Source organism: Primulina eburnea, chromosome 5 (assembly GCF_022965805.1).
Source record: "Primulina eburnea isolate SZY01 chromosome 5, ASM2296580v1, whole genome shotgun sequence".
NCBI lineage: Eukaryota > Viridiplantae > Streptophyta > Magnoliopsida > Lamiales > Gesneriaceae > Primulina > Primulina eburnea.
Genome location: NC_133105.1, coordinates 3558344 through 3583371, shown reverse-complemented (window position 1 = coordinate 3583371; position 25028 = coordinate 3558344). Strand labels below are relative to the sequence as shown.

At 33.3% G+C, this 25028-nt stretch overlaps 6 protein-coding genes across 9 annotated transcripts; 4 read left to right on the top strand and 2 right to left on the bottom strand.

Annotated features, from left to right (window-relative positions):
• Positions 1-1006: 1006 nt before the first annotated feature.
• LOC140832403 (uncharacterized) lies at positions 1007-3866 on the bottom strand. 3 transcript variants are annotated; one of them, XM_073196406.1, is made up of 2 exons: positions 3715-3866; positions 1007-3289 (listed from the first exon to the last, which is right to left on the bottom strand). In XM_073196406.1, the coding sequence occupies exon 2, from the start codon at positions 3279-3281 to the stop codon at positions 1410-1412; it is 1872 nt and encodes a 623-aa protein (XP_073052507.1). In that variant the 5' UTR covers positions 3282-3289; positions 3715-3866; the 3' UTR covers positions 1007-1409. The 3 variants fall into 3 exon arrangements, with proteins under 3 accessions (XP_073052507.1, XP_073052508.1, XP_073052509.1); XM_073196407.1 differs by having other exon boundaries at positions 1007-3281; positions 3715-3864; XM_073196408.1 differs by having other exon boundaries at positions 3730-3834.
• Positions 3867-5325: 1459 nt separating this feature from the next.
• Positions 5326-7979, top strand: LOC140832402 (ubiquitin-conjugating enzyme E2 variant 1D-like). Its single transcript, XM_073196405.1, has 4 exons — positions 5326-5492; positions 6718-6857; positions 7236-7361; positions 7661-7979. Exons 1-4 carry the CDS (start codon positions 5459-5461, stop codon positions 7799-7801), a joined length of 441 nt encoding a protein of 146 aa, XP_073052506.1. The 5' UTR covers positions 5326-5458; the 3' UTR covers positions 7802-7979.
• An 847-nt stretch (positions 7980-8826) lies between these two features.
• LOC140832401 (probable CCR4-associated factor 1 homolog 9) lies at positions 8827-9983 on the top strand. Its single transcript, XM_073196404.1, has one exon. The coding sequence runs from the start codon at positions 8998-9000 to the stop codon at positions 9922-9924; it is 927 nt and encodes a 308-aa protein (XP_073052505.1). The 5' UTR covers positions 8827-8997; the 3' UTR covers positions 9925-9983.
• Positions 9984-15170: 5187 nt separating this feature from the next.
• LOC140831617 (transcription repressor OFP15-like) lies at positions 15171-16012 on the top strand. Its single transcript, XM_073195359.1, has one exon. The coding sequence runs from the start codon at positions 15296-15298 to the stop codon at positions 16010-16012; it is 717 nt and encodes a 238-aa protein (XP_073051460.1). The 5' UTR covers positions 15171-15295.
• Positions 16013-19215: 3203 nt separating this feature from the next.
• Positions 19216-19869, bottom strand: LOC140831616 (transcription repressor OFP7-like). Its single transcript, XM_073195358.1, has one exon. The coding sequence runs from the start codon at positions 19842-19844 to the stop codon at positions 19365-19367; it is 480 nt and encodes a 159-aa protein (XP_073051459.1). The 5' UTR covers positions 19845-19869; the 3' UTR covers positions 19216-19364.
• A 1774-nt stretch (positions 19870-21643) lies between these two features.
• On the top strand, positions 21644-24972 carry LOC140832400 (putative HVA22-like protein g). 2 transcript variants are annotated; one of them, XM_073196403.1, is made up of 8 exons: positions 21644-21833; positions 21937-22043; positions 22130-22176; positions 22314-22412; positions 23159-23215; positions 23455-23518; positions 23723-23938; positions 24507-24972. In XM_073196403.1, exons 3-8 carry the CDS (start codon positions 22145-22147, stop codon positions 24825-24827), a joined length of 789 nt encoding a protein of 262 aa, XP_073052504.1. In that variant the 5' UTR covers positions 21644-21833; positions 21937-22043; positions 22130-22144; the 3' UTR covers positions 24828-24972. The 2 variants fall into 2 exon arrangements, with proteins under 2 accessions (XP_073052504.1, XP_073052503.1); XM_073196402.1 differs by having other exon boundaries at positions 24504-24972.
• Positions 24973-25028: the final 56 nt, after the last annotated feature.

Sequence of the window (25028 nt, the reverse complement as noted above, 5' to 3'; positions counted from 1 at the left end):
ACTGTTATGTGTGGAACTGCCCTTATAAACCACTGTTAAATATCTTGTAAACTTAGTGCTCCTAATTTTCATTCCTAGACGTGAAAGAACATTAAATGATTAAGTTATTAGGAGTTGTATGTACAAATTTGAATATTTCTCTTCATTGAACTAGCTTTTGAGTTGGAGTTAGATACAAATCCAGGATTTTAAAAGAGTCTATAATCTTAAAAGAAGACGTTACATAAAAAAGTACAACACAGTCCACACTAAACTGAACCGAGTAACTCAGGCCCAAAACGCAAAAAAATTATACTAACATTTGATTCAGTTCAAGAAATAGCATATGAGAGAAGTAGCCATCACCATTAAACCCGAATTTTTTTGGCTTCGGTAAGCATAGTTGATCGTAGAATGATTAACGAGTAGTCTACTTCAATCTTTTATCACTACCGAATTAAAGAGATATGTGCCAATATTTACTCATCCTTGCATTGTAGTTACAATTCCTCCACTCCACAGTTCTGAATTTGGCCAGTCACTTTCAACCAGAGAGATCCCTTTGTAGCAATAAGAGATTAAAGTGTTTTAGTTGTTGTTAGCATAAGAGAGGACTCGTGGAATGAACCAATTATGGGTGGCATGTAGGAAATGTGACATAGCTAAAATATAACTCAAGTTTGTATCAAAGTCCCAATACTCATAAATCAAGCTAGCTGCAGAATTACAACCAATTGTCTCCTTTATTACCAGTTTTGAAGTTCAATTTTTTTTTTGGATGACAACAATGGCTAAATAATTGGAAAGAAACGGGCTGTGGGTTGGGCGGTGACAAAGGTGATAACAGAGGACTTGTTCACAGTGGATCCTACGAGAGGGAAAGCCAACATCACCAAGATTCACTAAACGAGTAATTGGTGTTTACTTCCCAATTTTTGTAAAAAATGAAAATGAGAAACATATATGGACAGAAAAAGTGTTTGGTTAGAAGCTGTAAGATTAAAAGATGAAAAACATTTGTAAAGCCTGAGAAGACAGGACAACCATGTCCGCCTCCAATATATAATCTTGATGAATGAAGCATCAAGTATAGAAACCTTTTCCTCACTTGCAATTCTTTCGCAACTTCTTCAGATCTAATCCTACAAATTAGAATACTTTTGGTGAACTTTGCAGAGGGAACATTCCCAAAATGAAAGAAACTGAATATTAGACGCTATAGAGATGCTTGATAATTTCTTTTAGGAAGATGGAGTAATACTTAAAAGTAGGGAAAACTTGGATGACAAGAGAATGGCATGTATCATGTAAGAGCGTCAACCAGTTTTTGGGGAAAGTCAAACAAAAACATATATAAATGGTTTCAGCAAATCACTCAAAGATGTGAGGAAAAGAACAAAGCAGGTACCAGATCAATCAACAACACTAAATTATTTATTCTGAGCAACCCTCTGCGCATGAATCTTAGCTGGATCAAAACCCTTTTTCAGTCTCCTGTAGTATATTATTTCCCAAGGCCACAAGCGCGCAGACCCAAAATAAGTTTCCACGGGCAATTCATTTTCATTTTCCTCTGGATACTGCAGGCCATAATGTTTTAAGACCGTGTATATTTCCTGTGAAGAGATTCTAACTGAACCGACAGTATTAGTTCCTGAGGTGATACAAGGGCCTGGTGCCAATACATCTTCCAACATAAGATCCTTAGTTTGAGAACCTTTCACATCCTTCATACGATGCGGCAATACATTTCCCGCAGAACTGCAGCCATCCTCTGACTTTTGTACTTTAGATTCCAACAGTGAGCCTGAACCTTTGGTGACTTTGGAGGCAGATTCGCAGAGAGCACTATCCCTTTCAAAAAAATCCTTCCTCATTTTTTCCTTCTCCAATTCAGAGGGTCCAGCTTCATGTTCATTTTCCGTTACAGCAGTGATCATTTCAGGATTAAACGAAGCTACACGACTCCTTTCATAACGACATTGTTCAAACAAATCCTTGCTGTGAACAAGACCAGCAGAAACCTTTACATTGGAATCCTTTGTGTTTGTTGGTCTACTATTTTGGGAAAAAGATAAATCTCTAACAAGTCCTACAGCTAATTCTGAAGATGTAGGAGACACTGACCTCGATGCAGACATTGACTTGAGGGCCTTAGAACCAGAGTGACATGATGTTGAAGGCCTCAAAGAAAAAGACTGGGTATGGTTTCTGGAAGATACTGATTTGTGCTTGGAATTTGATGGAGACCGAGACAAAGACCTTAAAGATATAGAAAGTGACTGAGATCTGGATGACGTATGGTCGTGAATTGAAGATGGCAATAGCCCCCTGGTTTTCTTTGAAAGATGTTTCTCATCGTTTTCATATTCTCTATTACTCCGTTTCTTACTTCTGAATTCAGGAGTTATCCTTCGAAAGGGTGAATCTCCACGTCTGAGCAGTCTCCAATGACTTCTGTAAGTGGATGGCTCCCGGTTACTTTCCTGTTGCCTCATGGGAACAATTCCACCACGTTGGTGCAGCCTTCCTAGCGATCTTGATCTCAGCAGATTTAATGGACACACATTCATTTTGTGACCCACTTCCCCACACGTATAGCAAGTTTTCTGAGATTTTGACCGACCATTTTGCTCAATTCCCAGTCTCTCTTTAGACTTCCTGGCAGCAGGAGAACCATCCGAGGGAGATGCATGTTCATATTCTTCTTGCTCCTTTTCATCATCGCTTTCACGAGGTTCATACCTATCAAATTCCAAGGCATTTTCAAAACCATTTTCATCCGCAACCGGTTCTCTCCACCTCTCAACTTCCAAATGGTTCTTCTCAACACCTACTTCCAGATTATCATTTGAAAACACACTGTCCTTCGCCCCAACAAAAGTTTTTAAATCATCTGGATGATAGCCACGTGAATCATCGACCAGATCAGCAGAACCGAGATTCCTGCCTTGACCATCTTCCCGCTCATAATTCATTTCTTTATTATTTGAGCTCAATCTTTGATGAACACTTTCATTTACCAAATGTCTTCTGATCGGTGGCTCATATATTTTACCACCTCTAGGAAGTCCCTGCCAACCTCGAGGCTGCCGCTTTGACCAAGATAGAGTTATAGCCTCTCCACATATCCTTTTTCCTCTCAGCGATTTCAGAGCTTTTTCAGCACTTGCAGGGTAATCAAAAACAACAAATCCATATTTGTCCACCACCCGTACAGTACACTTCCCAAACCTCCGGAAAACACTTTCGAGGTCATCTCTACGAATGTTAGGTGATATATTTCCAAGATGCAGCGACATCTATAACACTTCAAGGATTAAACAGCACATATGCATTTAGGCTTCTCATTTAACACAATAAAAAATTTCTTGTAAGAACAATATCCTTGCATCCACAGAATTGAAACAAAGAGACAATAAAACAAAACACAATAACCCATACATTAAAATGCATATCTGCAAACTCGATGCAACACCAGCAAAAAAAAAAGAATCATATGAAGCTTTCACGCCATTTTTCAAGTTCGCGTCGCCAAAACTCAACACCAAAAGCTTCGAAAGATTTTCGCACTCAAAGTAGAATTAATTATAATATATAACCCAGAAAGTAAAAAAAAAAAAAAAAAACAGGTTCAATAAACTCCAAGCGATGCGGGCAAATACCATGAACACAAATTCAATCTAGCATAAATTCCTCCAAAAAAACGAAGAGTCGCTACAAAATATTAATTACCCAGGTGATGATTACCGATCCTTTCTGCCGTTTGTTAAAGCCGCGATTGCTTTCACATGGTTGCTCTATGGCTTTTTAGATTTCTTGAGCGTGTTCCGGTTTCTTATGCGTTATTACACGCAGCCCCTTGTCTTTCTTAACGATTTTCAATCGACTCCCCATACTTCTTGAGATCATGTATAATTTAAATCCTTCTATGGATGATTCCGTCTACCGATTATTATACTGAATCAAAACAAGTGGAAAAAACACGTTTGCTTTGCTTAATTATTAAATGACTGTTTGAAATAGTTTTTATTTATTTTAAAGATGATAAAGAAATAGTTGAAACAAAAATAAGGAGTATATGAATATAAAAATTCAAAGTTAAAATAAATTAAAATTGAGTTTTGGGAAAAAATTCGTTTCTAAACTTAATTTTTAGTAAAACGAGAACAATAATTTTCACACATATAACATTTATCTATTTCAGTTTTCTAAATTTGGATACATGCATCGTCATCAATATGTATACAAATTAACTAAACCGTTCGTGAGTTATTCGGAACTCGATTCGATAACTGCTCGTTTGAACTCGTTTAATAAGGCTCGTTAAGATAAACGTACCAAATTTAAACTATACAATATTTGGCTCATTAGCTCGTAATCGTATTCGTTGGTATGCTGATAAGTCAGTTCTTAGATAAAAAAATAATAATAATTTCAATACTTAAATTTATAGTGTTTACACTTTACTTATTATAAATATAAAAATTATATTGAATTTCTTTTTTATAGTAAATTTTTAAATCTTAATAAGAATACTATATTTTTATCTAAATACATAATTTAGGTATTTAGATTTTAATAAATTTAATGATATTTGAATTTATAATTTATTAAGCTCGTTTATGTTTCATAAAAGCTCGTGAGCCATGAATATATTCGTTAAATAAAGATCGAGCTCGATTCGATTATAACGAGTCAAACATTCAAGAGTTCAACTTAATTCGATTACATCCTTAACCATCAACAAAATATTTATATAATTTTTATATTTAAAATTTTGGTATCAAATTTAATTTAATTGTAATATAAATGTTTGAAAATTTATGTAAAATTAATAAAAATTAAATGAATATGTAAAATATAATACTGAAATTTTAATTATAAAATACAAAAAAAAGTCTAAATAAAATATGTTTTGAATTTTACAAAGTACATTCAAAACTATTACAAACTCATACATAAATAAAATTTTACATCTAATGTCTTTTAGACAAATTATGATAAAATATATAATATAATCTATTTTTTATGAGACGGTCTGATATACAGATTAATTCGACATATATCTTCGATAAAAAATAATTTTTTTTTATACAGTCAAGTTGAAATTTGAAAAAAAGTTATATGATTTTTATGTACTAAAGACCTCTCTAATAATTAGTCACATAAGTTTTTGTCCTAGTTTTCACGTCACAATTACTTTAATTTTTTTTATTTTCTTTTGTTTTTTTTAGTAAATTCCAATTATTTATTTTTGATTATTCTTTATTAGGATTCGCTATTCTCAGCCTTTTTTTTTTATTTAGTAAATTCCAATTATTTTTTTGATTATTCTTTATTCGCCATTCTCAACCCTTTTTAGGCCGTCTACCACGCAGTGTTCTGCTTCGTCAGATTTTCCCGACACGGTCTTCTCCAAAATCTCTCTTATATCACTTTAGATCTTTTCTTAGAAATCGAATTCTGCACGGACACCATGACCCTTGGTTCAGGAGGATCCAGTATCGTAGGTAATTACGCTTTCCTATCCGGAAAAATAATTATTTTGATGCTTTTATTAGTTTTTCCTTTCAATTTTTCGTTTTCTTTATGTTTTTTGTTGATCATTTTAATTTGTATGGAAAATCAAACTAATGGGTCGATGGATTTTGTTGGGTTTTGTGTTTGATTGTTCGAACTATTTCAAGGCTTGAGGTCGGAATTTGGTAGAAAAGTTCTTCCTGTTGTGCTGATGATCAAGATTATATTACGGTGATTGGATTTATTTTGGTTGCAGAGTATCTGAATTCATTGAAATTAGTTTCCTGAGGAAAATTTTATTGAATGGAAATGAAGTTGTTTTGGCTTGCACAAATTAGAAAAATGAGCTAGAAAATACAAGTTACATAATCTTCTTGGCCTTGCTAGCTAACAAAATTTAATCTCCTGACCAGTGCACGAAATTTACCAGCTTGTTTATCTCATTTCTGTTTGTTCCCCTTGGGGAATAACTTTGATTCTCTGAGAGGTGAAAAGAACGAACACATGCAGTTCGTGTATTGTGTTCTGTTGTTTATTTGTGGCGTATCAATCTGTCAGGATTGATTTGGATTGAGATGATATGGATGAATTTATATAAGGCGAATTTCGAATTCACCCCTTATTAATTTATTTAAATGTAGTAATGATTTTTGAGATGAATTTGAAATATATCCAAGGTGCGTTTCATTTCAAATATTTCCATCCTAATGCAACCTCGGTGTATTTGGGGGTAAGACATTGACATTTATACAAAAGTCACCTGAAAGTTGGAGAGATTTCTTGGAGATTGGAGGTGACATCCTTTGCTTGCTGTTGTGATGTTGTCTCTCTCTCTCTCTTTCGAATGTTCTTGGCCTTGTGAGTCGAAAAGATTTAAGCTCCTGAACCCATGCACAGAATTTACCGGCTTGTTTTTCTCTTTGCTCTCCTCTAGGAATTATTTGCCCCCTCAAATCTGTATTAGGTGATACGTAGTATGTTTTTTCCTGTCGTTCCCTGATATTGTTGGAACCCACTGTCCATAGGCAATTTTAAAATGTGAGCCTTGATTTTGTTGATCTAATCTCCTTTGACCTCTGAAACGGATATGAATAATGAACTATAAAAACTCTCTTTCCTCGGAGTCTGTTTTCTTCTAAATATTAAGTTATAATCTAAGTTGTGGATTACCAAACCAAAATATTTAGCATCTCAAGACTTGCTAGTATTTTGCAGTCCCCCGAAATTTCAGATTGTTGGAGGAACTTGAACGTGGAGAGAAGGGAATTGGAGATGGCACTGTAAGCTACGGAATGGATGATGGAGATGACATTTACATGAGATCCTGGACTGGTACCATAATAGGCCCTCACAATGTGAGTACTTCTCTTGCTTATGTGGTCTCATTTTGATTGAAGTGGTATGTGTGAAGTAAATTTCTTGCGTTTTCTTTTGTCGTTCATTTATTTGTTTTTTTATTTTGATTTGAAGATTTAAGATAATGGTCATGGAATTCTTATTCAGGCACTGAAAATTTCAATGCACGCAAGCCGAGTGCATGCTTTTTTCCATCTTTCATGATCAGGCATTTTCATTTTATTTTTAGGTACTAATTGTGCAGTTGATTTGTGAATCTTGGCAGAACAACAAGATCGTTAATAAATGTAGTCCCATTCAATTTTTGACATGATCTTGATTGAACTTTCGCCAGAACGAAGCAAATTACACTAATTTCTGATTTTTCCTCCTGTCAGTCTGTACATGAAGGACGCATTTACCAATTGAAGCTGTTCTGTGACAAAGACTACCCGGAGAAGCCTCCTAGTGTTCGTTTCCATTCCCGGATCAATATGACATGCGTAAACCATGAAAATGGAGTGGTATGAACCCAATTATCTCATGTCTGATTCATCAATGATCGAAAAATCTGTATAGTTAGTTGGACACTTGGCGGACATAGGATTCCATTGGGGGGAGGGCAATGGATGGTTTGGGCTGGTGAAACTTCGATTTTCAGAAAATATACACATAAAATTTGAAAAAATAAATCTTAGTTGAGGACTTGAGGGGGACATCATTCCTCCTCACTCCCACTGGTCTGTCCGTCCCTAGTTTGTCAGTCGCTTGTTCTGTCAAATCATATACAATGGAACAATTAAGTATGCTGTTTGATGTGAAGGTGGAACCGAAGAAGTTTGGACTTTTAGCAAATTGGCAACGAGAGTACACGATGGAAGACATATTAACACAGTTGAAGAAGGAGATGGCTGTTCCACATAACCGTAAGCTAGTCCAGCCTCCTGAAGGAACCTATTTTTAGCGTAAAGATAATGAATACAGATTTTTATTGTTGTGCCAAGTAATTTGGCATTGTCATGTTATGGGGATGACCCAAAAGGCTTTTCCCAGTCGACTCTCTTGTATTCATTATGTCCCCTGTGTGTACTCCATTTGTGGACTTGTTGGGTTGTTTGTTTTATGTAGTTTCTTTCTTTAACTATCATTCTACATATCTTTTAACTGTCTAACCCTTTTGTCGGTCAGTTCTTCTCTCTTTCCACGATCCCTTTCCACCCCCTTGGTGCTGTGGCCATGTGTGATGTGCCACCCTTGTAGAACGAATGTTCGAACATTGCTTCAATGACTGCTATGAAAGACTGCCGCAGTTCTACGGACAGCGATATAAAATGCCCGAGTGAGGTATTAACCAAACCTAGGGAGGAGGTAGTGGTTATATTCATTTATCACGTATTTGGATTTTTGATAGAGCCAGTTTTTTTTTACAAGTAAATAATTTTAAAAAAGCCATTTAAAAAAAATCTCTTTTATAAAAATTCAAAATATGTTTTCGTAACAGTCACAATTGAACAGTGGCATAAACCTTTTCTGTATGACAAAAACTCGTATGAGACGGTCTCACGAGTTGAATATCGGTAGAGTTGATCCGTTTCGTAGATAAAGATTTGTAATACCTTCTCATAAGAACTTACTTTTTTAATATTGGGTGAGTTGTAATCCAGATGACAATGAAAAAAACCTTTTTTTTTCTCATTTTATTAATTTAATTTTTTTTATATTGAGAGATATATGAGTTCGAATCCTGATGAAATGAAAAAACCCAAGCAACGACAAAAATTTAAGATCTTTTTCACAATCTAGGCAATTTTTTATTAAAAAACACACTAAATACCATTTTTAATTGACTGTTTTTATTTTTAAATTGGGTTTATCATTCATTTTATTTATCATTATAACCAATTAAACATAGCACAATATTTATTCTAAAAAAAAGTATAGCACGATATTGGTAACAAAAGAAATGCTCCTAGTGGGAAACAAATCATGGAGGGCAATTATGTCATTCAGTATCTAAGGCTAAAGGATAGTAGTTTCTCGCAAAACCCCAATTAATCGGTACCCTTATCTACCCACGTTTTCTTAACGTCCGTAACCCTAGTTTTACCCTCAAATTCTCCGATCGCTATCAAGAGATCGACTGCCATCTGGATCCCCACAATGTCGTACTTCGCGTCCGGCCCACCAGCGCCGCCACATCGATCCTTTCCATTGCCGACTCTCAATGTCCCTCAACAGCCAGGTTCTTTGGAGATCGTTTTCAAAAACTGTAAAAAGACTATCTTGATTCGATCAGTCTGGTCCAGTAACCTGGAGTCCGAATTTTGCATCATTCGTGGCATCATTGACTGCTTCCCTGTCGTTTCAATGGACACTGAGTTTCCCGGCGTCGTGTTCCAGCACCGCCCCCGTTATCCAAATTCCGTCGATCACTACCACACTCTGAAGTCGAATGTTGACGCGCTCAAGCTTATTCAGGTCGGGATCACGCTTTCAGATTCTTCTGGCAACTTCCCTGACCTTGGAAGTCCCCATCATTGCTTCGTCTGGGAGTTTAATTTTCGCGATTTTGATATTGCTCGTGATGACCACGCGCCGACCTCCATCGATCTTCTACGTCACCAGGGAATAGACTTCGTGCGCAATCGGCAGCTAGGTGTGTGTACGTATCGCTTTGCCCAGCTTATGATGACTTCTGGACTGATTTGCAATGAAAATGTTTCTTACATAACCTTTCACAGTGGCTACGATTTCGGCTACCTCATCAAGGTTTTAACGGGGAAGAACTTGCCGGGGACCCTTGCTGAATTTCTGAATTGTCTGATGGTCTTTTTTGGGAACAATGTTTATGATGTGAAACACTTGATGAAATTCTGCCAGGGACTTCATGGGGGTTTGGATAGGGTGGCACAGTCACTTGGGGTGGAGCGTGCTGCAGGGTGTTGCCACCAGGCTGGTTCAGATAGCCTGCTTACGTGGCAGGCGTTTGAGAAGATCAGAAGTGTCTACTTTAGTAATCTTGTAAATGGTGAATTTCCTGTAAAGTATGCTGGTGTTCTCTATGGGTTAGAGATTCTTGGCCCTTGATTAGATTCAATTGTTTAGATGCTCTGAAGCTCTTATAAAAAAACCACTATTTGGTTATTACAGCCTTTCATCTGAAAACCAAAACTCCAGTTCATATTTTTTTCCCTGCTTTGCTATTTATTTATGCTTTCTGTTAATATGCATTGCATGTTATGGTAATGTTATTATTTTTTTAATATTTGTTTTTAGTCATGGTTTAATGATGATTTTGGTTTGCTAAAAATTGACTAGTGGCAGGAACTATCTCTGAAATCAAATTGTCTTTGAACTTTATAATATTTTGAAATTATTTTCTTTAAGAATAATATGTTAATTGATCTGGAAAAATTGTTACACAGAGGTGGTTTCATAAATAAGGCAAGTGCCTAGCAATTTTGGGGAGTTAATGTTTGATTTTTGAACGCCTACAACACTGGTTTTTTTAGTTTTCTACACACACACATACATTGGAAATTGGAGCATGCTCTGGCATTTTTTTTTCTTATTTTTTTCCATCGGAAAAGGTTTCTTTCTCATGACTTCCCCTATCTTCATTTTTCTAACCAAAAGTTTGTCCCTACAGAACTGAAGTGTTGAGAACTGCATTACAATAAGACGCCGACGCTCCAGTTTACGAGCCCATGTACCATAAAGATATCAAATATAACATCCAGATATCGGTTTCTTTCACTCAGCGTCAGATAATTGATCCCTAACAGCTTAAGTCGGAGGAGAAAACTAATTGGCTCATCGTACAAAGACCTTTAATCCGTCTGATTTTATTTGATATTTGTAGATAATGACTTCATTTTAATCTTCATCCAATTCCAAATCTACACAATCAGGTATTTAGGGAGATTCATCATTCTCTGCACTGTCCCTTCCTACCATTAGGAGATCGAGGCCTCTTCCCTTCATTTCCATGTTCATTTCTCCTGGTACTGGTTCGCTACAATCTTTCACAGGCTCTTGATGAATTTTACTTGGTAACTGGAGACAAAATTCAAATCCTGCGTAAATACTTGCTGCAAAGTATTTTTTCAGAAGAACGAAAGTGGTAATATTAGCTCACAACATAATGCAAAAGGCTTTCCCATAAAGCTATTGGTTTGCTTATCATTGCATAAAACAGAAAAAAGTTCGAAGTTTTGCAGGAATTTTTATCGATAAAGAAATTTGTGGTCATGTGGAATATGTAAATCTCGGAGTCAAGATTGCAGATTGTTCTAGATTACTGCTTCAGATTTTTGTCAGTAAAGAAATTTGTGGTTATGTGGCAAATGTAAATCTTGGATTCCAGATTCCAGATTGTTTAGATTACAGCTTGGATTATGAGGCAAGAGTTGCAGTTTCAGATTGTCACCTGATATAACAATTTTCTAGTGTGGCTGATTTTTGCATAAAATCTCATTTTTCACAACGATTTGCTATATAAACTGAAAAACTCAAGAAATTAATTTAGTATGAAACTAACTGAAAAACTTTTTAATCATTTTTTTGTAATTCATTTATGGAAAATCATTCTTTTCAATCCATGATTAATGACTGGGATTTTGTCAGGCGGAGTATGTAGCTGGTAAGTTACATGACCTCAAAATTCTTGTTAGTTCATTTTGTTGGGTTTAATGTGTTAATATTTTTGGCTAAGATATTATCTTTTGTTGTAGGCCATGGCTGCAAAGCAGGTTTTTGAGGCTTACTAACCTTAATTTTTTACCTCGTCTCTAAGATATGTGATCTTTTATTTCATGTTTATTATTTTATAAGATAATGACTTTGTCTGGATAATTTTGTCATTCTTGATGGATAACCACGTTGTGTTGGTTCTTTAACAGTTCTAAATTTACATTGAATCTGATTCTGATTTCATGGGTCTTGAGTCTTGTCTTCTTTAATCTTGTTGTAATCTGTGCAACGCATGGCAGATCTTATTTTGTGATTCTCACTTAGCATGGATGGACCTATATAATCTGCTCAAATGTCAGGAGATCATGATGTCATCATTTATTTCATTTTGCAGGAAGAGTGTGTATGTGCTGCACATTCGAGCTTCCATCTCGGTAAATTTAAGTAATTCAGTAGACTATCTTTTGTTTTTTTTATCGTGTTATTTAATTTTACAGGAAAAGTGTGTATGTGCTGCACATTCGAGCTTCTTTCTTGGCAAATTTAAGTTTATTCGGTAAACTCTTTTTTTTGTCGCATGTGATTTCAGTGATGATGCCAGGGATTTTGTATGAGGGAGAAAGTAAGCTCTGGAACTCGAAAAATTTATGGGGTCAAAATCATCTTTTCATGAATATGTATTATATAAATAAAATAAAACTATCAAAATATATGAAAATCGTAAAAATGAATTGATAGTTGCATGTTGATGGTTTTTCTTTTGGTCATGTGGCATGATTCTTGAGTTGCGTGTTGATAATTTTTCTTTGATCATATCACAGTTACTATAATATCATTGGCAATACATATAGTCGTCTAGTCTTTTCTTTTCTTTTCTTTTTTCTTGACCTAAATGTCCAGCCTTATGCTGATTGACCAGCAGGAAGAACTGGTTGGCCCCCTATCTATGGGTAATCATCTAGTCTTTTGAGTGGCAGGATTGAGGATATATCCATATGGCATATGTTATGATTTTTTGTTCCTTGACTAGATTGGCCGGATATTGCTTATGGTTCTTCTTTTTGTATTTTACACACATACACGCGCGTTAAATCGTTCCACGTGAAGCATCATAGTAAGTAAATGAATTGCTTAAAATAATTTACGAGTAGCTGTATATTACGTTAACTCTAGTTATATAGACCAAAGACATGTATCATTTTATATAGTGCGATCAGCTCAAGTTGCAGCAATGAGATAGAAATGTTCTACTTGTTTTGTTCTAGTGTGACTAAATTTTTGACATTATTGTATCACATGCCTGTTCCTTTCACGCATTAAACAATTTGGGCAAATTTTGTCTCTATCAAATTAACACTCATGTCCTTATTTCAGCTCAAGATAAGGACCAACATCAGAAATGTCCAAGGTAACATGGTCCCTTATTTTTAAGGTATAACGAAGACAACAATCTATGTTATTATCCAAATTGCATATGCCTTGCATGATCCATGTCTTAGTCAAAAGGGGTAGAAATCGAGCCACTCAACTTCGATCATTTCAGTCTATCGTGCCACAATTAACTAGGTATACCTTGTTAGCATTTGGATGTTGAATCGTTATGAATAGAAGCGGACAAGTGGTATATATCTCTAGCTCATCACGTCTTTTATTGGGTCGAATTGTATTTGGTGACTTATTTCTCGAAAGCTTTTGATTATCAAATTGACGTACCTTAATTCAATGTCAAATTGTTCTCACTATTTATATGCATACAATGGATGATGCAATCTTAATCCAATATAAAAAGGTTGACATCGACTAGAGGTTGGTCTTTAATCAGAGGCTCAGTGTTCGAATTCTGCTCGGTCATTAATCCAAATCCGTACGCACAATTATCTTGTGAGCTATCACATGGCCCGTGTATGGCCTGCATTGTACATATTACATGGGAGATTAACTATCACATCTTGTCCAAGTGATTCTTTATACAACCAAAGAAGAATAATATATAATTCTTGTTTTACCTTTTAATAACAAGTATGAACTAAATTTATACATATGATTTAATAATATTTATAATAAGAATTCGAGATAAATATTAAAATATAAAAATTTATGCAATAAAATATAATTATACAATCTTAAAAAGCGTCTTAATCCCAGCTTATGGATTTACTGCTCATTATTTAATTTTTAATTATTTTTCAAATTATGTAAGTCAAATGAATAATAATAATAAATAAATAATAATAAGATGTAAAATAATAATAATAAAAATAATAATAAGTGAGAAGATACAAATTAATATCAATAATAAAAAAATTAAATAATGATAAAAAATTAATAAGAAATTATTGAATAATAAGATTACTGATTAATTATAATTATAATTAATGATGAAACTATAATGAAATTATTGATTACAATAATATATTATTAATTATAATGAGAATAATTATTGTATAAAAAAAATTTAGAAAATAAAGAAAATGAATTTTTATTATTAATATCAGGATTTGTGTAATAAAAAAAGTTATTAATAAATAATTTTTTTATAAATAATAATAGTTACCAGTCGTAAGAAGAATAATTAGTAAAATAAAAATAAATTAGTAACAAAATAATAAGAAATAATCAACCTAAAATCAACAAAATCATTATAAGTAATAAGAAATAATTATATAATAAATATTAACAAGAAAAAAAGATAATAATGAATGATATTTAATGAATATGTAATAAAATAATTTTAAAAATAATCAAATATTTTTTAAAATTATTTATTTATTTGTTTATTATTATTATTTATTTATTTTTTGTTTATGTTTATTATATTTAGGTAAGGTGATTCTATACACATAGCGAGGATATTTTGGTCATTTCAAGATAATTATTAAATTAATCCATAATTTTAAAATCATACCAAACATCATATATTTTCTCTACTATATTATTTATCATCATCTCTTATTTTTTAATCACTCTAATTACTAATCTTTTAGTTATCCTATCCTACACACCAAACATAACCTAAAAGTTTATTTGAAAGATTACTGATACTGATTATATTATAATATTTTTTTTATAGTATTATATGAGATAATTTGACATCAAAATCTCAAATTTTGAATGAGATTTGAGATTGATATGTAAATTGTAATCATATCAAATTTTTTCCACTGAAACAAAAACAAATCGATATGTACCCGTAAATCTGAATTTATATTTTAAATCATAAGGACGAATCGTAAAATTAGATTAATACAGTCCACAAAAATCCTGATAGCGAGACGTAAAATTTGAAATGATTAGGTACAGAATCCAAAAATACAGCGTGAAAAATTTCATGTCAGAGTAGATGCTAAAATGTTCTTGGTTCTTTTGTCTTACAGCTTGTAACAGACGGAAAACACCCCGCATAAAGATTTATCATGGATCATAGCAGAAAAAGGAGAGGGACTGGTCTTTACATCGAGGACGAATTATTAATAATTATTTTGAAGGCGAACTATATATGTTTACTATTATATAATATATATATAATACATATTATACTCTTCCATATAGTTATACTCCTTCATATAGGAGCAATATCTTAACAAATCTCAGCTGATCTCAAGGTATTTTTATTCGTCGGGATGATAAATTAATATATTTTTATTTTTGTCCGGTTTGGTATAAAACCCTCCAGGCCCCTATGTATCACCAACCTAAATGTACTGTGTAGCATATTTTCCAGGTCCCATTTGTCGACGCTTAATTTCTAACCAGGAAAACAAATCAAATGAGAAAGAAAGTGAAACAACCATTTCTGCCTAAACCCAGAGAACACACCACCATAGCCGCCGCCGCGTCTCCTTGGCTGTGGCCAGCCTGTGCCCACCATCCCAAAACCTTATCTTTCCGCTCCACCACCAATAATGGGATCATGAACTCATCCTATCTGGTTGATCCAAACAAAACCTTCGAATTCGTCGATACCCCGGCTGATTCATTTTTCAGCCTCACCAACTCGTTTGAACGCATGAATTATGATCCCAAAGAAACCAGCTTCTCTTTTTCATCAGAATTGTTCAATAACTTAGAGAATATTCGTGAGGGTTTGAAGTCGAAGAGGCTGTTCTTCAAGCCTGGAGAAACAAGCTCTATCCTAGAAGAGGCAAAACCAAATGGCTTCCAACTCGGAGAAAGCGTAAGAATTATGGCTATGGATTCCAGGGACCCGTTCTTGGATTTCAGGGCTTCGATGGAGGAAATGATTGAAGCCCACGGCTTAAAAGATTGGGATTGTTTTGAGGATTTACTCACTTGCTACTTAAGAGTCAATCTCAAGAGTAATCATGGATATATAATTGGCGCCTTTGTGGATTTGCTGCTGCATCTTCCTGTTTCTGCTAACGATCATTCTTCAAATTCCGCCATCGTCGAACATTGTTCACCTTCTTCAAATACTACACAGTGTTCTTTAGCATCTCTTCTGTCATTTTCTTCTTCTAGTTAAATTTTCTTTTCTTCTAAAGCTTAATCGATCAAGTTTTTGATTTGTATTCTAAGAAATCAAGAATAGCTAGAAATTATCAATCTGTCGACACCCAATGGGAAATTTGGCAATCCTTTTTAAGTACCAGTTATAATATTATAGAATGTCATGAAATCAAAATTCTGTTATATATATATATATTTTCGAAAAGCTTAATTTTACTTGTAATTTTCTTAATTTATATTGTTCATACTTCTTATTACCTCATGCATGCAACCGAACGTAGTTCGAAGATGGAGATGACATCGGAAAATGAATCCCTAAGATATAAATTCGTGAAATCATATCTTTTCAAGCCTCAGAATATGAAAAAAATTTCATAAAAGGGATTTACTTACATATTGTTTATTTCCCTATGTTTAATTTAATTAGCGTCTATTTCTATTTAATAATTAATTAAGTAATAAAATTCCATTACGGGTCAAGATTTGGTTTAACATTGATGTCCAATAATTCGGATACTTAGATTTCCGCACAAATTATTGACCCAAATAAGAGATCCGTCTCACAAATACGACCCGTGAGACCGTCTCACACAAGTTTTTGCCTTATTGGATTTACATCGAAAAGTGAAAACTAACAATTTGTCATTAATATTGGTATTTGCTAATGCTTGTCGTTTTCGATGCTTTCCAATACAATTTTTTCATTAACTTTATTCCTGCATCACACGAACTTTAATTTAATATCGGCCCAGAATTTTTTAATTAGACCCGACAAAAAATAATAATTACGATTCTACACAAGATAAAAATATATAATTAAATTTTTTAAAGATGATGGTGATTGGAATTAATTATATGATGCCAAATTCTCATCCTTCGGAATACAAAAGTGATCATACATTCTATAATATATGAGTTTGTCTTTTGTGAGACGGTCTCATGAATCTTTATCTGTGAGACGGGTCAACTCTATCAATATTCACAATAAAAAGTAATACTCTTAGCATAAAAAATAATATTTTTTCAAGGATGACCCAAATAAGAGATGATCGTCTCACAAAATACGACCCGTGAGACTGTCTCACACAAGTTTTTGTCATAATATATAAAAGTGATCATATTGTCTTATAATACTTTCAGTTTAGCTCATTTTCAATCTGACTAAATTTGTTAAATCACCAAAACTTATTTGATAAAACATATATTAAATATTTTGGTGTGTCGGGGAAGTATAAATTATTTAATACTTAAAATAGTTATAAATATTTATATTTACATTTTTTTAGTTCATTCAAATTAATTTAATTATATATAACTAAAAATTATAAGAAAAATAATGGATCTTAATTTTCCCCGAAATTAAGATTGAGTCTGTGTAGCTTAGTTTTCTGCAAAATATGCAATGTGTATTCAATTAATTTTTTTTATGAATATATACTTTCTATAATAATTGAAAATTATATTTATTTTAAATAAATTATTCTAATATATGGTGGATAAATATATTGACCATAATATTCAAAATGTTGTAGATAACTGCACTCCATTTACCTTTTCGTTTCCCAAAACTAATATTCCCTTAATGTTCTTGGATATTCTAATGAAAATATTTATCATTATTGAGTAGGTCTCTTGTGAGACGATCTCACGAATTGTTGTCTGTGAGACGGATCAACTATACCGATATTCACAATAAAAAATAATACTCTTAGCATAAAAAGAAATATTTTTTCATGATGTTCCAAATAAGATATCCGTCTCACACAAGTTTTTGTCATCATTATTTAATCAATTAATCGAAACCCTCAAAATCATGTAAATTTTGATAACGAAATTACGATATATATTTAATCTTCAAGAAGTAATTGGTCTCTCTATAACAGATAAAAGTCATAAAGAGGTGGAAATTGTATTGAACATGTTTTTGACAATTAGAGGTTTGACAAACAAAAGGTGTGCAACTAATTTGAAGCCACAAATCTCTATGCTTTAAATCAAAACCTTTGTTTCAACGAGTGGGAAAATGTGAATATGGCCCCAAAATTTGGTTCCCCTTCACCATCCTTTGATTTCAAGAATCTTTTTTCTGTCCAATAATCAGCCAACAAGATGAGATCAACTTTGTTTGCTGAAAGTGAAGTGATGACAAGTATCGATATTTCAATAAATAAAGTCCCAATGTGGATTGCAAGACCTTTCAGTTGTAAAGTAGTTCTAATATGCCTATGGGTTTGGTGTGGTTATGGTGCATATTGAAATGGGGCATGCATGAAGGTTAATTGGCAAACAAGATTTTGTGATTAATAACATTCATATAACTCGTGATCTCGATTTTGGTGGACATAGTTTTCAAATTTATTTTTCATGCGTATTGATTTTGGAAAACCTAGAGTTTCAAGAACTAAAAAAAAATAAAATTGACATTCTTGTCATGTTTATGGAATTAGTCTCAAATTAAAGAATTTACGAAATATATCTTAATAAGTAAAAAAATGAGTTTTCTGGCCCATAATTTATAACTTTTGATAAAGCTTTTGATAAAACGACCAACACTTGTTCCAACAATACAAAAACTCTTATGAGACGGTCTCACGGATCAATTTTACTTATCCAAAATATCATCGTATATCTTCATTTTATCATCACTTCTTAAATCCTCACTTTATCACTTTGTTTTTTTAATCAAATTTAAAATACAGCTTGTTCTAAATTTTTATTAGGTTAAAAAAAACAAAAAATGTTAATATTTTATTGAGTAAATTATTAATTACAATTTTTTTAATCAACATTTATTTACACTGTTAGAGAAAAAAAAAATCTATCCTCTTTATTATATATTCATAATGTACCGATCAATTTGTAATCAACGCGAGGAATTATGGTAATTTTTATTTTATTGACAAAGGTAACATCAATTTATTTGTGAGTAACACCCCTTTATTTTAATAATACTAATATGTCACGTTATCAAATTTTTAAATGCTTGCACGTTTATTCAACATTTCTCACGTAAAAATTAAAATTCTATTAAAAAATCATATAAAAAATACAATTATACTCACTTTACAATTTTCAGCTTAAATTTAAATTTCCACATCATTTTACATGACGAAAACAAATCTATTAATATAAGTAATATTTTCAAAAGAAATATAAGCAAGGAACTATACTCATGAAAATATAATATTAATAAAATATAAAAAGATTTTCTATCCACGTACAATTACCAACCATTGGTAGATCTTAGGGTTCATGCATGGCTGTATATTTATTTCACGCCAAATACTATAAGGTTCTCTCCTAACTATTAAAAATGGAAATCAATGGCATCGCACGTGCATGCCTAGAAGTCACGTGACACCCACGTTTCATGCAGATGCTGCGGTAGGCTTAATAGAGTAAACCTCATTCCATATCTCTGTAAAAACCCTTACAATGGTTCCGTGGTAGTAAGGAGAATTCAGCTGCAAGAAACAATTCAGAAGTTCTTTCAGATCATCTTTCGAGTAAATTTGCTTCTCCAGAATCATCTTCAGCATGTATTGGCGGAAATCCAGATATGGGTTGTCGGAATCTTTCTCCAACGCCACAGTCTCGTCGTCGATTCTTCCAAAACACTTAACACTCCTCAGGCGCATGATTTCCGAGTCGGTATCAGAGGAGTAGCATGCTGGTGGCATGTCCACGGCCGAGGAAAAGGCGGCCGATGAGGTGGAGGGAGAGGAGTGTGATTTTATAGGGGTACTCGGGCAGAATACCGCCGATAGTTTTGGCCTTCTGCAGCTGCTGCTGCAGCCTAAACCGATGCCGAATTTATCCAAAAAATAATTTTTCTTGGTGCTAGACATTTTAATAGACCTTTAGAACATCGAGATATTTTTTCTTGATTTTTGTGTGAGAAATTAAATAGGGGAAACAGATGGTTTTCATATATAAATTATTCTACACTGTGAACTTTTGATTTGAGGGACCCTTTTCACTGGTGTCATGCTTCAAACATGTCCACAGATTCATTCGTTTTTTGTCGGAAAGTTTTCATGTACACTATTTAATTATCTCATGTACACTATTTAATTATCAAGTTAAGCATCATGTACACTATATATATGTATATATGTCGAGATAATCGTTTAAATTAGGAGCAAATATTAAAAAATGTGTATTTTAAAGCCATTGCACGCTAATATATTTTTTTCAACTTTTTCGAAATCGACATACTAAATTTCCAACATATTTTTTTACACAAAAACTTGATCGTCTCACGGCGGTCTCACATAGATCTATTCGTTTTTTAAAAGATCCTATGTATCTGGCTTCAATGGTGGGGGAGATCTACAGCTAATTTCCTATACATATGATGGAATAGATGTATGCATGTTGTTGAATGTTGCTTAATATCCGTCCTTAGATGTATACGTCATTTATAAAATAAATTTAATTACGCCTATGCAATTAATGTTGAACAATTCTTATATTATTAGTGTAAAATATGTTATTACATGTGTCTATGATAATTTCAACATATAGTACGAGATTTCATATTTTGTATATTATGGTTGCTCTTATTCTTATATCACAAAATTTTTTGTGAGACGGTCTCAAAAGTCAATTTTATGAGACCAATATCATATTTAGATCATCCATAAAAAATATTATTTTTCATGTTAACTTATTATTATAAATATAGACAAAGTCAACTCGTCTTACAATAAAAGAGTTTAAGTTTTGAAGGAAATAGCCTTTAATCAAATAAATTTGGGCTCCAATCAATGTCCAAATTTTGGGTAGATGAGATCCTACATATGTAGGCACCACCGTCACTTCATTTCAACGGGTAAGATCTTGGTACACACAATTTTCAAAAAAAAAAGTGGGTCATATATATATATGTGCAAATCTTGGTCATCCATCCTATCATGGGGTAATGCCCACATGGGTAGGATGCAATAAACCCAAATTTTGTTAGCTGTATTCTTGGGCCAGATTCGACTTTCCTTTTTCATTGGGCCAGAAGCGCAGGCCGTTTCATTTTTTTTTTTTTTGCTTAGCATTGGGGCTCTAATTTGGAGTGTGGCTCTGTTTTAATATTTTATTTATTATTATTTTTTAAAAATATTTGTTATTGACGTTAATTGATCGAAATAAATAATATAAATCGTTTCAGCTTACTCAGTTCAAGGATAAAAAAATTTCAACTTCTTAGATAATGGCAAAAATTTGTGTGATACACTCTCACGAGTCGTATTTTATGAGACTGATATTTTATTTGGTTCATTCATAAAAAAATATTCCTTTTTATGCTAAGAGTATTATTTTTTATTGTTAATATCGATAGGATTGACTCGTTTCACATATAAAAATTCGTGAGACCGTCTCACAGGAGACCTACTTAAAATGTGAGAGAATATGTATTTGAATATGAGAAAAGGCTAATATCATTAACTAACCCAATAATAACTGTCAAAACGGTAAACCCGCGAGTGATTGAAGAATCCGAAGAAATCCCATAACCTGGAACGACGTGTAATTTAATGGGGGGCTAGATATCCCTTCATTTCCTCTCAATATTCCTAATTTTATTTTATGTTATTTTCAGAATTTGTTTTTAATTTAATAGATTTCTTTCTATCACAAGTCTTCGATCTATTCCAAGTTTCGATCTTTTATATCCAATCCAAAATTCACGCACATATATACATGCACGTATGCTGACAGCCACGCACGTTCGTAAAATCATCCCATATATATAACCAACTTCTTAAATTTTTCTTAAAATCAGGACTTTAATTTGCATTTCCCAAGGACCCAGAATTTTAAGATCCTCCCTCTCAAGCAAGGTTACCTTTACTTTGGATTTTTCCGTGAAAGATTCTTTGATAAATAATAATAATATGTCCTCAAGGGGAATTTCATCTCATTTTCTGTTTGTTTTGCATGCAGTTTCTTCAAATGGCTGCCCTCGGAACCATTTGATTTTTTGTCTCTGTGGGAGGGTTATTATAGAATCCATCTCGTTTATTTGCTCCTCGAATCTGCTTTTTTAGCAGGTGAAAGTAGTTACCTTTTTATTGGCTGTGTTGAATTATTTCTTGGTTATTCCATTATTTGTTAAATAACTCTCAAGTATTGGCAGGCTTTGGGATTAAAAATGATCGGGGAATTCATCACCAGATGTTTAGTGTATGTCATAACAGTAATTCTTTAAATTTTTTTAAGGAATTTTATCAGGAAGCTTTAAATATTGGTAAAAGTTGATTTTTTTTAAAGAAAAAAAAGAAGAAGAAGAATTGACCATAGTTTGTTTCTGAACGGAACAGATTGGTTCTTGGCTATGCTTACCCTGCTTTCCAGTGTTTCAAAACTGTGGAGAAAAACAGAGTTGAGATTCAAGAACTCAGGTTTTGGTGCCAATATTGGTGAGAACTTTCTTTCCTTTTTTTTTATTTAAGTAACGACTACACGCTGAAGTTGTTAAAACTTTATGCATACACATATGTAAAAACTAAAGGACTTGTGTTTTGAAATGAGCAAGAAAGGTACAGGTAAGTTTATTAGTTAATCTACTGCATTATCCATTTTCAACGAGTGGTTACATGAAAAATGATTGTTTTATTTAATTTTATGTTCCTGTAAAAGAATCTGTCTTTGATCATAAATGTCTATTAAATTTGCTGAAAATATTTTTTAAAACAAGTTTATTAGGTGAAGGGAGGGTGCTTGACTCAAAATCTAGATCAAACCCGACAAATAGATAGATGGTTGCGGAGATGAGAATAATTGGTGAATGAGAATATATAATATAACTTCTGCGATCATTTACTTGCTCTCATTCTCATAAACTTATTAAGTGATAGTTTTGATTTTTGGCTTGAGGATTTGGCATCTGTGGAAGCAACTTTACTCTTTCATATTCATGGATTAGTTTGGAAGAAAAAGGCTTTGCAAAAAGATTTGAAATATTTTAATGACTTAGGCTAAATGTTTATAAAATCAATTTCAGTATCACACTTACAATTATCCAATAGATTTTATGGTTTTAGTTTGCTAAAGTTTCACCAATCTCATCTTAATTTTCTCCCATTTCCCATTATTTTAATTTAATGAATAATGATATTTCTTGCATCAGATCATAAGTTAAATCTTGAAATGCTGATTTTTGCAGGATTATTGTTGCAGTGCTGACAATTCTTGAGAAAATTGGCGACGTGTTTGTTTCATGGTACGTGATTTATGCAGTGATGAAGAAAATAGAGTTGTCAAATGCAGTTATCTTCTCTAACTCTTTTCTAAGAACTTTTGTACAACATATAGTAAAAAATGATTCCAACTTAAAGTTTTTTCAAAGTTTAGTTTTGTCCAACTCTTCTGTCTCTGTCACTGGTTATTTTTCTTTTTCTTTTAAATTTCTATTTGCCAATTTAATTTTGATCTTGTGAATGAACTTGAAATCTTGCATAGGTTGCCTATGTATGGTGAGATGAAGTTGGCACTCTTCATCTACTTATGGTATCCAAAAACAAAGGTAAGTAAACTGTTCCCATATTTTATGGACGTTTCAGTAAGAAAATAGTTTAAGATTCCACAGAACAATGACAAAGGAGGGCAGAGCGAAATGAGATCTAATCTTGGCTAAACTTGAGCATAAAAAGTTTAAAACTTTAGTTCTACTTTTGTTATGCAGGTACATGATAGTCAAATGAGTATAGTTTAACTTGTTTTAATGCAGGGAACAGGGTATGTGTATGAAACCTTATTGCGGCCGTATGTGTCGAAACATGAGACAGATATTGATAGAAGTTTAGTAGAATTTAGGAATAGGGCTTGGGATTTAGCAGCTTATTATTGGCAGAACTGCACAGAACTGGGTTCAATCAAGATTCTCCAACTGCTTCAATTTGTGGCCTCCCAGTCTACAAGGATTACACAGCCTATCACCTCTCAGGTATCCAACGTTTCTCTCTTCTTCTGTACAGAAAATAAAATAAAAAGTTACTAGAAAATACAGGCGATGTTTAACATAGGTGGGTTAAGGAAAAAATAATTTCTGTGCAAAAAAATGGACCCATTCATTGTTTTTCTAGGCTTTCACCTATCGCCTACGCATTCGATGAGCATGCTAGACATGTATCATACTGTCCGAACAAAAGGGCTGGCTTTTGGGTTAAAGTCGTTATAGAATCAAAGTGGCGACCATTGCATTTGGAGTCAGGATGCTCTCATTCATCTAAATCTTTACACGAGTTTTGAGAATTATAAAGTAAAGGTGTGTAGCGGGGTCGACTCGAGTTTTAGCAGTTGAAAAACAAGTTGATTCATGGTTGAATTTTGCTAGGTTGGTTATTTTTGAGTTCGAGTTTGACTCAAAAGTGCATCACGACAAATATAAATTTCTCGAACATCAAGGGGCTTAAAACGAAGGAATTGATAGAAGACAAAATGTATGCCGCCAATATTATGTCACTTGCTAGTCCAATCATATGTCACTGGATTTCCTTTCATCTTTCCAGCAGAATGTGGATAACCAGAGACCCGGCGGTGCTCCTCCACCAACTCCACCTACCACACCTTCCGGAATTCTCCAGAATAACAAGCCTGAAAAGAAACGACCTAGTGTTCCCACATGGAGAACTTCCACCTCGAACCGTGCCCAAACTCCCAAGTCCGAGTCCATTCAGGTTCAGCTCCAAGATCAAACGAATCATATCCGGCCTGAGGATGTCATTGTTCCTGATATAGATATTGGCGAGGGATCAAAAGAAAAATGCAGTGTGGAACTTAATTTACATGCGGCTAGGCTGAAACTTAGGCGCTCCAAAGGTGGCACCAATTAGCGAAACATCGTGCAAATGTAATATGACATGTCTCTAAAAAGTTTTATTTCATTCATTTTTCCCTCTTTTTATGGAAATTGGTTTAGAATAGGTGTCATTTCGAATTTTGCCATTACATCATTAAATTAAATAGATTTTAAATTGAGTTGAATTTATATATTTAATAAAATCAAGAAAATGGCAGTCATTGTATAGAAGAGC

Excerpts from the sequence above, each read along its gene's own strand:
- LOC140831616 (XM_073195358.1), bottom strand. The coding sequence starts at position 19,844 with ATGTCTAGCACCAAGAAAAATTATTTTTTGGATAAATTCGGCATCGGT.
- LOC140832403 (XM_073196406.1), bottom strand. The coding sequence starts at position 3,281 with ATGTCGCTGCATCTTGGAAATATATCACCTAACATTCGTAGAGATGAC.
- LOC140832400 (XM_073196402.1), top strand. The coding sequence starts at position 22,145 with ATGATCGGGGAATTCATCACCAGATGTTTAGT. Across the intron at positions 22,177-22,313 it reads TTCATCACCAGATGTTTAGT|ATTGGTTCTTGGCTATGCTT; the intron begins GTATGTCATAAC and ends TGAACGGAACAG. Across the intron at positions 23,216-23,454 it reads GGCGACGTGTTTGTTTCATG|GTTGCCTATGTATGGTGAGA; the intron begins GTACGTGATTTA and ends AATCTTGCATAG.
- LOC140831617 (XM_073195359.1), top strand. The coding sequence starts at position 15,296 with ATGAGAAAGAAAGTGAAACAACCATTTCTGCCTAAACCCAGAGAACAC.
- LOC140832402 (XM_073196405.1), top strand. The coding sequence starts at position 5,459 with ATGACCCTTGGTTCAGGAGGATCCAGTATCGTAG. Across the intron at positions 5,493-6,717 it reads AGGAGGATCCAGTATCGTAG|TCCCCCGAAATTTCAGATTG; the intron begins GTAATTACGCTT and ends AGTATTTTGCAG. Across the intron at positions 7,362-7,660 it reads TAAACCATGAAAATGGAGTG|GTGGAACCGAAGAAGTTTGG; the intron begins GTATGAACCCAA and ends TTTGATGTGAAG.
- LOC140832401 (XM_073196404.1), top strand. The coding sequence starts at position 8,998 with ATGTCGTACTTCGCGTCCGGCCCACCAGCGCCGCCACATCGATCCTTT.